The following is a 14,597-nucleotide window of genomic DNA, read 5'->3' on the forward strand; positions in this document are numbered from 1 at the left end:
ACTGGCATTCTCCCCAAGGAACTTATGTACTAGACTATAAGGAGACCTAACAAATACTGAGGAAAAAAACCCTTTCTATTTCAAGCTGCAGCTCCAATGTCCAAACAAATACCTACTATATAATGTGAATGTGAATGTCCACGTATGTGTATTTTGTGTATCTGTGTACGTGATTTGTATACATTTGTATGTGTGTGTCTGTATTCATGTGTGTTTGCACAATGCATGCATGTCTCTGTACCTGTGTATACATGTGTTCTACATATGTGTTTGTGCATGTGTGTTCACTCAGGCCTCAGGCACAGCAAGCAAGTGCACCCTTCATGCCGGAGAGCCTGTTGGGCTGATTTGTTCCCTGGCACTGCCCCTTAACAGTTTTCCTTCTTGAGCAAGTAGTTACATCGTTTTTCTGAATCTCAGTGTTCTTATCTATAAAATGGTATGCATAATACCATGAAAGAAAGAAGTTAACCAGTGTGTTTTTAGTCCCATAGCCATTTCACTAATTAAATTGAATTAACTGCATTTGCACAAAATTTGGTAATATTTTATTACAGGTTCTATGATAGATTTGCCTCCCAAATAACTAGCTTTGGTATTTCCATGTACAGATGGCCTTTGTGAAAATGTACACTGTTTAAATTAATCCTTATGGCAGCTCCATGAATGAAGCACAGTTATCTCTACCTTACATATGAGCAAACTGAGATCTTGAGGTGTAGTAATCTTCCTGGAGTCGCCCAGGGAGGTTTTGGAGGACAGGAACACAAACCCACATCTGTCTCTAAAGCCAGCCTTGCAGTCATTCTCTCCTTCGCCTCACCTCTGCCCAAAGCTGTTGTGAAGAACAATATGGTGGTCGTGGAATTGGCATCGGCATCCTGGTTCCCTTTATCCAGCTAATGTTTGCCCTTTTTTCTGACACACCTATTTCCCTTGATATCTCAGCTGGCACACAATTTTTTAAAGTCAACCCACCATTCTGCCCTGGTAAAAGGAGAGAGATTTGGGAAAAATTCAAACTGGACAGTGAATGCAGGCTTCGTGGAGAAGGGCATATTGCTGGCACATCTTAACAGCACCTCATGGTACTGGACTTGCCTTGCAAGCTTTTGACAGCCATTGAACTGCAGAACCCACTGCTCCTAGTGTTCAACTCAGGAAGAAACAGAAGGAGAACTGCCAGGATGTAACTGCTTAATCCCTTCCTAATCTCTGGATTCTCATAAATCCTTTAACTCTTCAAATATGGAATTATAAGAACTGGGTTTGCAGAATCATTATGGTCATAGGAGGCCCAAGTACTGAGCTATGAAATTCAGAAAAAGCAGAGGGCCAAGAAGATTGCCACAGGGTTGACTTTGAAACCAGTTTGAATACAGTTACTGAGAAAGAAAAGCAAACCCCTATTTACAAAATTATTATTTTTGTTTAGTGAGATATATTGAATCAATTTTGCACAAAAAATTGCAAAGAAACCTCTCAGCAGAGCCCTTTAAAAGCAATTTAATATTTGTAATAAGGCAAATATTTCTGACTCTCAACTATTTAGCCATGAAATTTTAAAATCCAATGAAAGTCTGACTTCAATAAATGCTGCTTTACAAATTTTATTGCCTATGTAATAGCCTAAAAATACTGACATTCTTTAGACACTTAAATTTAATCATAATGACAAATACTGAACTTTTAAAACTGCCCTTCATGTAATTGAGTATAATTTGGTGCTTTTAAAACATGGGTTTGTTTTTCTGGTACGTTGTCTCTCAAAATTGTAAATAAGGTTGATTTACCCAGCAGCCTGAGAATTTCTAAGCAATTGTGCCTTATTTCCAAGCAGTCTGTTAGAAACATAAAGCACAATATATTGTATGACAAGAAGACTTGAGAGGCTTCGCATCTCAGTTATTAACAATTCTTCAAAAGATCTAGGCAGGAGTTAGTGCCATCATGAAATGATGACACCATGGCCGCAGGTAATGTGATGTGGCCAGTCTCTCTGTGAGAGTAGGGAGCAGTTTTCCTCATTTTGGAATTTCCTTCTTTCTAAAGGGCAGTAGATAGCACACTGGACTAGTCTTCATTAGATATAGGATCTGAGCTATGTTCTAAGGACATGTTGCCTGTCTCAGACTCAGATTCTTCCTCAGTAAGACAAGGATAATTATAGTGTTAAAAGAATTTCATGAAACACAACATATGAAAGTGTTTGCAAGTCGAAATCCACCTCTTTGAAGTAAGGCAGTTTTAACGTCTTTATAGTTGTTTCTCTGTATACCTATTCTCACCAGAAGCAAATACGTGACACTGGCCTTGTTGGCAGCATAATCCCACTCACTGTTTAAAGCTTCCCTTTTCTATTGCCATAGACTGGTCATAAAATGCTTCCTTGTTCTTGAGAGTCACAGAACTCTGTGAATGAACCGAAGTAAACCACTCCACTGCTAGAAAAGCAAATTTGGCCTAACATGTCTATTGATGGGGTCATCTCGGCCATCTGTCTGAAATTGCAGACCCTATGCGTATTTCCTGTTCCTCTCCACAGCTTTGCTTTCCTCCATGACAAACTTATCATCATAAATACACTTTATTTTAATGTATCTGTCTGATTTACTGTATCCTCCAGTAGACTGTAAGCTCCACTTGGGCAGGGGTATTTGTTTCATTGGCTGTCATGTGCCTTGCACCAAGAACAATAGTTGACATAGAAAAACGAAGGAATGATGACCAGTTTATGGTTGTTGTACAGACGCTCATATACCTGCAGCTAAGAAAATCTAGAAATTATTAGAAATGGTTCACTATAAGGCTTAGGATGCTTTTAATGTTTCAATTCTAACATGTCAAGGCCCATAAAAGAGTTTGTTTAATATTTTCTACTATTGGCTTCGTCAGCAGTTTCTTATTCTAGCGATTTTTGTCTGCTTAGTTCTGTGAAGAGGGAGTATAGTTCATGCCTCACATATTAATCTTAGATTTACAGAAAAACATAAGAAATAAAAGGGAGTTTACCCCTCCTTCTATTAGAGCTTATATGCAAATTCCAAATCCACTCTCCTGAGCAGTTACCCACGATTTAATATTCATAAATTCCCACTGTCTACTCAATTGCAAGAAACCAAAGCAAGATTATAAACAGCACTAATAACAAACAGGCATAAAACTTTTACTACCCTCTGTTCCCACAGCACTTGGGAGATGTGTCAAATTACCCTGTGAAAGACTGGAAAGAGGGAGTTGGGGTAGAAATCATGGCCCAAATGATAGTGATGCAGTTTCCAAATTTTACAGCTTGGGAATCACTACATATTTAGGAAACTCTACCTTTGTTAATTAGTTGCAACTGTAGAAGATGAGCCTGCAGGGATCTTTAAAGAGAGCCAGTGTAGATGGAGCAGTAGAACAGGAAAAAAAAAATCCGAAGACAGCATTGCTTTCATGAATCTTTAAGAGGGACTTTCCTCTATCGTTATACAATCACACAAATAATGGACAGGGTTTGACAATACAGGAAGAGGACACTTCTCTCTGTATTTAATTCCCTCAGGTGTCTGACTACTTGAGTTTGAAAAACACTTCATTTTGTAGGATCTTCCTAAATAAAGCTCTGTACTTTGCTTGTGCAAAAAGAAACAGAATGTAATTCTATTTCTATTTCTAGAGCCAGTGCAAACATGTATTTGTTAAATGTTGTTGAAGAGAGTATAAAATGATGCAGATGGTCATGGTCAAGTGTCTTAATGTCTTCCCTTTCCACCTAGGATTTTGCTGCTTTCCTCTTGATCTTCACTTGGCCACCTTTGCGCTGCTTACAGGAAATTTTCCAGACAAAGCCTAGTGATTGGCTATTCATGAATTAGAGATACAAAATGCTTTAAATTTATCTTGTCTATTTCCAGAGAGAAAGATGCAATATAGATGGAGAAAAATGTCATGTTTGAAGACATTTGCTTCATCTAGTCAATTTAGTCTTTAAAATGTGCATACATGTAACAAATACACTTATTTCTCTCTTAATTTTGCCATGGAAGCCCTTTGGTGCTTTGCCATAGACCAAGTAGTCACAGTAGGAAAACTCAGCTCAGACTGGGCAATTGTAATTTATAATATGCAGAGAAAGGCACTCACCAGCACTGACAGTGATAGCTTCAATGAACTGTTCTCTCCAGCTGTTTGTCCCAACCACAAGGGCCAGGTTTGTCTTCTTAATGAGTTTGTCCACAGTACTCTAGAAAGATTGAAAAGAATAATATAATAAATGCTGGGTTTGTTAAGGCCTCAGGAAATCTAAGACCTTGTTGATTTTGAAACTCCAGAGTTATATAAAGGGTAGCAGATGTTAGGCTCAGAACAACAGTATTGACATCAAACACTGTTATGATTATGCAAACAAGCATGGTCCTTAGTTGGAAACATTCTGAAATGGAAACTTCTTTGTAGCAAATACAAGTCTCCTTCACTGACTAATGAAGAATAGCCTCAGTGTTTAGAATAGCAGAGGCTGCAAAAGCCCATCCATCCCCCCAAATGCTTTACCAACTTGCTTCTGAACTGGTTTTATCAGTAGTGTTTCATCTGCAAGTGAATTAATATATGCCCTATTCAGCACTACATATCTGCGAATAGCCGGAAGTGACAAACACATTATGAAGCTAAGAAATATTACTATTGTTTTTTGTTTATCAATGAAACGTAGCCAGATAATGGAGTCTCCAGGTTGCCTGCTGCATGGTCATTAATAAATGGATTTTTCTCTGGGTACTATTTTGTCAGCCTCTTGCCTGTTAGAGAATCCCATGTTCACCCTATTCCTATTGCAAACAAGAATAGACAAAAAGACAAGAAGAAAAGGTCAGTTCTTATGGTTTAGGGCACATTGCAGTTTACCTTGCCCTAAATCTACCCCGCTTTACTGGCGCCATGCTGCATACCCCTTATATTTCTTTGGAACTTTTTAAGCACCTTGTTTTGTACAATCAGCACTCTCTAGCTTTCTAAATTCAGTTAATGTAACAACAGGAGCAGCCAAACGTTCACTAGAAAACTAAGTAAGCAGATGCACTGAAAGCACTACCACAAGTCATGGCAACTACAGGGAGAAGGGGTCATTTCCAAGACACTAAGGCTGTTCTTCCCAAGAAACTACCACAGTGACTAGTCTACCAAACATCCACACTTATTGTCAGAGCATCCTCGAATTTCCACTAATTGCAAAGAGGCAGAAAACACATTGTTTGCCATAGGTCAAAATCTGTATGTGTTTTATGCAATGTACCTGAGTTGACTATGGTTTAAGAGAGCACATTTTCAGTTAACTGGGAGTAAGCAAAATGCTCTCCAAAGGGCTTGTATTAAGGCCAAAGCCAAATCATAATATCAAGTATGTTTGCTCCGTAAGAGTCATCGGAACAGACTTGAAACATTGAGACGATAATAAGCATGAAAGGGCCCATCTCCAACTGGCTCACTCTGTATTCGTGACATTATTCTTGGCTGAATTGTATGTCCTTAGGGTGATGAGCTTTTGGCTTCTAGCTTTGTGTCTAGAACTGCTGGTGCCCCTGATAACAGCTGTAACCATCACTGCTCTTGGCCACCATAACTTGAAGTACATAATCAGCATCCATCTTTCCTCTCTCAACTCAGCCACATCTCATCAAGTACTCTGACGATCCTCACTGATACAAATTCAAAGTGCCTTGTAGAATGTAGTAAGAAATGACCTCCATTTTTCCTAATGTAATGGAAACTTGGGGCAGTTCTCTCCAAAGAGGCACTCTTGGTGCTGAATCCATGACGGAGTATCCCATCACCTGGGAAACACACAATTGAACAGATAAACTTCTCTAACATTGAACACAGACTTTCCGCAAGAAATAGCTGCTAAAGAACAACTTTTTAAGATAAACTAAACTTCTCTGTGTAAAACCCAGGGTAGATTTTAAACTGTAGTTCATGTTAACCCTGGGGGATTATAGTATAGCCAAGGTTCTTCCTAGGACTTAATTTGTGTATGTATCCTTCCTTGACCTATGGGAAAAATGGGAGTGAATAAAGATATAGTTCAGACACCTGAGCTTGGACACTATTGTCTGTATTTACCTATGAGGTTCCTGAATGCTAGTGACCAGTTTTTCACTGCACTAGATTTTCAAAGGCTTCTGAAAACCTCACCCTCAGCCATGGGTGTTAGTAAAACCAGGTCCTCAGTCACACCATAGTAAACAAGAACTCAGTGGGTAAAGAAGAGTGGGCCATTGTAAGGTATCACCCAGATTTGGGTCTCTAGCACAGTTCTAGGAGCTCTGAGTAAGTTCTTTAAAATACCTATGTTCTAGTAAAAGAAATTTCTTAAATAATATAAAATCAAAGCTGATACTTAAGGGCAGTTCTAAAACATGCCCCTAACGTGCCCTATAGGTATTAATGGTAACTACACTGATGAACTTTGAAGAGATGACAGAAAACAGTCTATGGAAGCTATCCTACAAGGATAAGTACCCCAAGCAATTGGTTTCATGTAGAGACTCGGGGGACTTTCAAATGGTCAGATCATTGTAGTGGTTACCAGAAAGGACTTTGGACCCAAAAAAGCTTTGCTGCCTGGAAGACTGTGCCCTGCCTTATTTAACTTAATGCTTCTTATAGGAAGTCACTATGATTGCTCTTCCTGTCATGGGTGCATGGAAGGGGAAGGTTGGGGATTATCCCATAAGGTAGAGAACACACAATTCCCCAGGATAACCCAGGCAAAGGGCAGGGGCAAGCTTGCTTCAGGAATACCAATCCCTAGAATCTCTGCTGCAGAAAATGGCACCAGGCTCTCTGATTCCAAATGAAAAGAAGGTGAGTGAGGAAGAGTGAGGTTGAACACATGGAGAAAAGATGAGTAGATGGATCACCAGAAATGGACAGTCATATTCCCGACTTCTGGAATTGCAGGGAACTTGTGCACATTCCAGGCATGGTTGTGTACCAAGCCAAGTTCTGTGTCATATGGTGGGGTTCTAATGATTGGGATCTGCCTAGAAAGCACTGGTTCCAGTGTTTACCCCCCGACCCCCTCCTCCTATGGAAATTTGTGAAAGAAGAGTTAACAGATAGATTCTCAGTGGCCTAAAGTTTAATTGCATTTTTACCTTAAAATATTCCACTTTAATTTCAAAGACATTTTGTTTTCCACCTGTCTCCTATCAGGCACCTCCGTTTGTGAACTAAATTAAAACATAATTAATGGATCCAGCTAAAGGAAAAGAGGGGACTATTATGAGAAGTCCAGATAAAATCTGAAACTTCTAAATTTGTGGTCTGATTCTCTCTTTTGAAACCTTCATTCTGGTGTTTCAAACAGGAACAGTGTCTGCTTTTGAAAAGTAAGCAGGTAAAATACTGCTGTGCTTTGGGTGTGTAATTCTGGAAAGCAAGAGAAGGGATGCACCTTTCACATCCCACTGCAGAAGTGAGGTGTGGTCTTCCCAGATGCTAGAACCATGTAGGGGAGAAGGGATGGGAGGGGACACAGGGACAGAGGGAGCAGCTAAGGATCAACAGGAAATTTCACTTCAAAGTCTTAAGCTCCATCTCGAGGCCCACACATTCAACTTCTGCAAAAATGACTTTTATCATCTAGAGAACTGGGAATCCATTTTCATCAGCTCAACTGTAAGCTCTGGTTGCAGGCACTATACCTTCAGTATATCGACTGTACTAAATGTGCTTGGATCTGAAGAGGATGATTACATATAAATGAGAGCTTGTCAATGGGATGTTCCATAGGGAGACATTACTATCCCCATCCAAAACAAACCCGCCCCCTAATTTTCAGCAGTGTGAATGCCTTGTTCTGACAGATTTATTAGCATTTTCAAATAGAACTTGGTTTCTTCCACACATAATGATCTCTTAGGATTCACCTTTGCATCTTCCTTGCTATCCCCTCAGATTAAACCTTCCCTTTGGGGCACCTCTGATCTTGTGCAGTCATGGATGCCTCCTGCTGGGCCCTGGTTCTGATGCTGTTTGGTTTACAGGACTCCTCGGTTCCTGACTAACTCTATAATTCCAATTTGGCTCCAAAGGCTCTTAATTCATGAGCCTGTTCCTGAAATTACATCTACCATTCTTTCCATATGGACCTTATAGCTTCAGCCAACACCATGAACAGTTTCTGTCCCAAGATGAGCCTGGCTCCTGGTGGGCAGTGTTGGTGAGCATACCTTGAATTCATAGGATTCTTCAATGATCACTTCCAACTTGGTGTGCTCTCCCAGGATGGGGCGTCCCATTTCTGCAATGCGTCTCTCCTCTTCCTCTTTGCTGGTCAGTGGCTGCTTGTCATCATATTCATCTGTGAAACGGGAGTATCAAAGAGTGAGCACTGTGTTCTGTTTCATTTGAAAATCCCTAGATCCTGCCATAGGAAAGCCAAGGGGGAAGGAAGCCCTAATGACCTATTAAAGCGCCCTGGGTGAGATCATGATGCTGGAGGGAAGAGCTGGACAGACACTTGGCATGTAAGGCAGCATATCACTGTGACAGCAAGTGATTATAATAATGTCTCACAATCTAAGCTCATGCAAAAGTGCAACTGAGGAAAAGTAATGTATGGGGTATATCACTGAGAAAAGACTCTGCCTGTACGTTGTCTATGTTAAGGGAGTCACCCAGCTGTTCCCTGTGATGCTGGCTCAGTTGGCTGTTTGTACACATTCTTTCAGGATGTGACCACAGGGAAACACAATTGAAAGTGACCCTGAGAGATGGTGGAGTCTGGCCTCTTCCTCTCTACTTTCTAGGGACAACAGAAAATGCCTGAAGTCCAAAGAGATGGGGAATAGGAAATTCTGACTTTAGCCTCCCTCTTGCCAAGAGACCCTGTTGCAAGTTAAACAGCAAAACATCCATTCCATGTTTCTGTGGGATGCTTGGGCTCCAGTGCTGCTTTTATCTGGTGCAAAGCCAAAATTTGTTAGGAAAACCTTGTCCATGTTAATCTTAAAGTAAACAGGGAGGGTGAGGGTGAGGCCTTTTGGGAGTTAAAATACTCACTGACCATGTGAGCATAATTATTTCCAGAACCACCATGTAGCTTACAGTCCAGGAGAGGATAGTGGGTGCTGAGAAAATGTTAATGGAACCAAGAGCCCATTAATGAGGGGAAGCTCACAGTTGGCTCTCTCTGTGTGAAGGTCATTAGGATACATCCCAGACTGAAAAGGCCATGCACATAAGAAGGACAAACACTGGTCCCATAATTACCCTTATCCTTTAGGCCCAGAATGCTGAAACTAGACAAGCTACTACTTCTTAGATTTAAGTGGAAGGAACATTGTCTCCAATGAAACAGTGTCAGTGATATGGAAAGACCTCAGCCCTGATGGCCTCATTTCTAGGACCTCTGGACAAAGTGTCTCCAACAGGGGGCTGTTGACTGAAGAGACATCCAATAAAAGGGATGTTTGGTCCTGGCTTCCTGCCTGGTGCACTCAAACATTAGCTTCTGTAGAAGTCCATACCTCTCATTACCTCCAAAGACCCATGGCCTTGGACCGTGCTACGGTGGCTCCATTATTGCTTTAGCAACTGGTGCAGGGAATGGTTCCTCCTAGGCTAGCTGCTCACTGAGGGCAGGGAGCGAACGGGCTAGAGGCATTGCCAGCATTTACTATTTCAAAAGTCAAAACCAAAAGGCAAAAGCAGAATGTAGCATATTGATTAATTCTTTAGTATACATTTTATAGTGTCTTCCTAAATGCCCATTTTAAAATCTGCTTTCCTAGCCTCAGCGATTACAGGACACCAAAGAAATTAGACAAAGACTAAAAATAAATGATTTTGGACGGCCAGAAGCTGCTGAATGTTAGCAGAGGCAAAGGAGACGGGCAAGGATAAAAGTGGTAATGTTTTTTTATAGTAGGATTGGGAAGTTATGACCCAAGGGAGGGCAAAGGGTTCTGGTTCTCCAAGATTTGTCCTTGCAAAATTATGTGTGTCTAGTCAAGAGAGTTGACTGAGATACATGATGTGCAATTTATCCAGCACTGAAATTAATAATTTTGATTACCACTGCTTTCTGATCCTTGAACCCAGGATAATGTTATTGGTAGTTTTCGTAGCAGTAGTTTATGCTAGCATCTTTGTTCGAACCTTTGGCTGAACATGGATGAGTTGAAGATTTACATAGAACAAGAATGGTTTTCTCAGAAGAAGGAATATTACAACTTGGACACCTATTTAAACTGAAGCTATTGGGGGAGAATATTTATTATAGCCTTCTTTTTGTAGTTTACTTATGACAAGTTGCTTTTAATGGGACTCAAGGCAATCTGCATAGAAAAAAATAGAGAAATTACAAAACAAAGGTGATGTGGTAGCATTGTTAAGCGCGGCATTTCATAAAATTGAATTGGTTTTGATCATGGTATTAAATAACTGGATGTGGATTAAGTAAATGAAGTCAAATCATACAGTGAGTGAAAAGGTTCTTTCTTTTCCAAAAATCCTTCAGTCCTTCTGATCAGGAAGAAATGCTTAATTTGGTGCTGTTATGTCTGTAACTAGTTTCTAATATCTGGACTTGTACCTTTTAAGATAGACAGTCACAACAGTTCTCAGGTATAGAGCATTTGCCGTTATCTAGCTACAATTTAATAACTTTTTTTCCATTGTAAAAAAATTTTTAAATTTTACTTTGTATTTGTGGCAAACGATACCAGTTTTCCTGTGTTAGTGACTTAAAGTTTTCTTTTAAAAACAAACTCAGTGGCCGGGCGCGGTGGCTCACGCCTGTAATCCTAGCACTTTGGGAGGCCGAGGCGGGCAGATCACGAGGTCAGGAGATCGAGACTATCCCATCCCGGCTCACACAGTGAAACTCCATCTCTACTAAAAATACAAAAAAAAAAAAACAAAAAAAAAAAACAAAAAAAAAACTAGCCAGGCATGATGGCGGGCACCTGTAGTCCGAGCTACTCGGGAGGCTGAGGCAGGAGAATGGCGTGAACCCAGGAGGTGGAGCTTGCAGTGAGCAGAGATCGTGCCACTGCACTCCAGCCTGGGTGACAGATGACAGAGCGAGACTCCATCAAAAAAAAAAAAAAAAGTAAAGTACAAACATGAGGCAATTTAAAAAATTACATTAAGTAAATAGCATAATTAGTATGCAACCAAAGTGGTATGGGAATGACAAAAATTAAGGAAATATAGTGTTAACTTATTTCATATTAACCTAAAAAAGAGTAAGGCACACTGTTTCTATCATTTGCTACACTCTTGCTTCAAAGGGACTTGGATTTCTTAATTTCACACTTTTATCCCTTTGTGTATTCACCTGGAAAAGCTTCACAATTTTCATTTGGTTAAATCTTATCTTTCAAAACCCCACCACTTCTGGTATGAAATAACTATTTCCCTACTCATAAGTGTGGAGATTTAAGAACTGCCACTCTAACCTTATATTAATTCCTTAATATTCGTTGCATGTATAAAGCATGGACATTTTCATATACTGTTTTTAAAATTTTTAATTATCTTTACATATAAATATCCAGCACATAAACTCACTGAGATAGAACAGTAAGTTTCGTTTTGCTTTGAACCATCCTTGCATCCTCTGGCACCTGTTACACTATATGGAATATAGTAGGTGCTCAGTACGTATTTGCTGTGTGACTCTCCAACTCACTGTTAATAAAGCCTCTTAGTTGCTCAACCTATAAAAAAAGGATCCTTTTTTCATTGAGCACATGTCATTGTACTCCATACCTTGTCAGCACTTCCCCCTCTACTTTCCAGGAACTTACGATGTAAGGGGGACAGGAATATATGATGGACAACTTCTAGGCATGATAAGGACTAGGGGACCAGGGTTGGGGAACAACTCAGTTGGCCTAAAGAGAGTCAGGGAAGGAAGCCTTCCTTTTCTTAAGGAAGTTTCAGGGAAGAGGAGCTATTTGAAGTTGACCTTGAAGCACATATAGAAGATTGCCTGGTGAAGGTGATGGTGAGGATGGCTAGGAGGTGGTGGAATGAGGAGGTTCGTTTCAGGCAGAGAGAAATCAAAGTGCAACGGTACAGGGTCATGGAAGGGTCAGGGCCGTTTTGACTTTATTATAACTTTTATTTATATGTAACTGAGAAATGGCAGCTGTATAGATTCTATTATTGCTCTACAGTTATACTGATAAATTCAAATTTATGGTCTAGATTTTTTGACTGGCAAAAATGAGAGCTAAGTCTAGTTTTTAACAGAACTGTTTTCTGTCTTTAGATACTTTCTGTTGAATAGGGAAATGGTTTAACAGCATTTGTAAAATTTTAATCATCTATTTTGTTTCCTTTTCTCTTTGAGCATTGGATCAAAAACGGATCATTTTACTATGGTTGAGGTCAGTTTCATTTCTTTACTTCTGCAGAGTGAGATAACATGCTATGGTTTCAGTTTTGTTTCTCAGATGGAAAATATACTCTTTCTTCTCCTGAGTGTACATGCACACTTTTAAAATTCACCATATTTTATTGAGAAGTTGGGAATAAATTACATAACATCATAGTCTTAACCAGTCCAAACAACTTTCGATCAAATGCATAATTAACAGCCACTGTTAAAATCAATATTGACAGGACATAAAACAATCCTGGAGTAGAATCACCATTGGGGGATCTCCCTTCTCCTGAGTAATTGATTTTGCAAACAATAGCAAATAATGAAAGCTCATAGGTACCTGGCATCTGGGAAAACCAGCATTTTGAGAAAGTTGTTTCTAATGCTCTCTGGTTCAAGCTGCATTTTGAAGCAGTGTCAGTGTAAGAGATGAAGCGCTGGGAGTGTGAAAACAACACAACCCATAAGGTCCATCTCATTATCAAGATCTCTACCTCAGGGGACACTGCTGAGAGTCTTTAATGTAGTCACATTTTAAAACTGTACAAACAGTGTAGAATTTGGAGAAGCATACAAGACCAGTGGTGGGACAATTTGCTCCAGATCATTTTGATCCTCCACTAAGAACTAGGCTGACAAGTCAGAAAGCAGAGGTCTCTCTTGACAGTTTTTAGCACGTGGCTGGCCTCTTTGATTGGAGGCTAAAGTGACTGATGATATAGACCCAAATATCTCTAATGAGGATATTTGGGCTCTAAACCTATAATAGATCTGGGACAGCTGTGTAATCCTCTAGTCACCCCGTCAATGTCATTTATTTCCCCTATGGAGAAACCCCACAGATGTACTATCATCTGTGCATATCTGGCTAACATCATGTTGCCTGGGGGCAGCAAGGGCAGGCTCTGGGAAGAAATACAGCTCAGCTTTAAAAGAAACTTCATGGTTGGGCACTGTGACTCATTCCTGTAATCCTAACACTTTGTGAGGCAGAGGCGGGTGGATTGCTTGAGCCCAGGAGTTCCAGACCAGCCTGGGCCACATGGTGAGACCCCATCTCTAGAAAAATTACAAAAAGTAGCTGGGCATGGTGGTGCACACCTATAGTCCTAGCTACTCAGGAGGCTGAGGTGTGAGCATCCCTTGGGCCCAGGAGGTTGAAGCTGCAGTGGGCTGTGACTGATTCCACCATTGTACTCCAGCTTGAGTGACAGAGAGAATCCCCATCTCAAATAAAATAAAGAAACTTCATTATACTTTGGATAAAAACTGATGTGTAAGATGAAATGTTTGCAAGAAATCTGGAATATATTGAAACTCAGGAGAGAGAGGCCATGGGATCAGTCTTCTCTGCAGGCCGGTGCTGGCCCCTCCTCAGTGCTCCTTTTCTGCCCTCACGTGGTTGTGTTTTGTTGTGATCCACCGTACCACCGGCTGCCAGAGAAGCTGCAGCAGTATTTAGCAATGTTTTAGAGAGGAGAGGGGCTAAAATGCATGACTCTAATGTCTTTAAGATTAAAGAACTCTTGGAGGCTTTGGTTTTCAAGGATCATGATGAAATGAGTACCTGTAATGGTGATTACAGTAGAGAGAATCGGATGTTCTCTAGCATGAACCTTCCTGAAGACAGGTTGGCCTAGCAAAAGGACAGGCAGAAAAATCAGCAGAATGGATTGCATTGATTTGCGATCAGAGTTTTGTGGAATTAGTAAGCTAAACATTAAAACCAGATGCACACATCACAAGCAATGTTAGTTTGGGGATTAAATGGTCATAGGTCACCCCTAGGTAGGTCACAGAAGGGAGTTCTGGTGGAGGTTACTGATGGAGATCACTGTTCAGAGATGAGCGAGTATTTCATAAGCCAAACCAGATTATGTTAACAAACCACAAGCCCCATGGTAGTGAGTACAGCCAGATTCCTACAGGTATCTTAAACGATATACCAAGGTCCTTCAAGGTACCGCTTCTGGAAGCATCATGGAACATCAGAAGGTATAGTGGCACGTGTCTTGGTTGTGAAGCCGATTAGTGCCAACAATACAGCCTTGAGTAGGCCATTTCTCTAGTTTCTCCCCACGTAAAATGGTGATAATAGTACCTGCTCTATGTTACAGGTTTGTTTGAGGGTCAAGTAATACGACACCTGGGGATATGCTTACTACATTTATTTCCTGAGCAGTCTGAAGGGGAGAATGTTATGTACACCTTCAGG

At 40.4% G+C, this 14,597-nt stretch overlaps 1 protein-coding gene across 11 annotated transcripts in view; it reads right to left on the reverse strand.

The window, feature by feature from the left end:
* The window catches only part of SLC8A1 (solute carrier family 8 member A1), a 390,660-nt gene that overhangs the window by 44,067 nt on the left and 331,996 nt on the right, over positions 1-14,597 (reverse strand). For 8 of the 11 annotated variants that reach the window (XM_010364151.2, XM_030921332.1, XM_030921331.1 and 5 more), the window contains 3 exons: positions 13,950-14,018; positions 8,217-8,347; positions 4,129-4,228 (listed from right to left, as the gene is read on the reverse strand). In XM_010364151.2, coding sequence (XP_010362453.1) covers positions 4,129-4,228; positions 8,217-8,347; positions 13,950-14,018 — 300 coding nt within the window. The remainder of the gene's footprint in view (positions 1-4,128; positions 4,229-8,216; positions 8,348-13,949; positions 14,019-14,597) is intronic. The other 3 variants (XM_010364156.2, XM_030921335.1, XM_030921334.1) reach the window with 1 other exon arrangement.

The sequence above is a fragment of the Rhinopithecus roxellana genome, chromosome 17, assembly GCF_007565055.1.
Source record: "Rhinopithecus roxellana isolate Shanxi Qingling chromosome 17, ASM756505v1, whole genome shotgun sequence".
Classification (NCBI taxonomy): Eukaryota; Metazoa; Chordata; class Mammalia; order Primates; family Cercopithecidae; genus Rhinopithecus; species Rhinopithecus roxellana.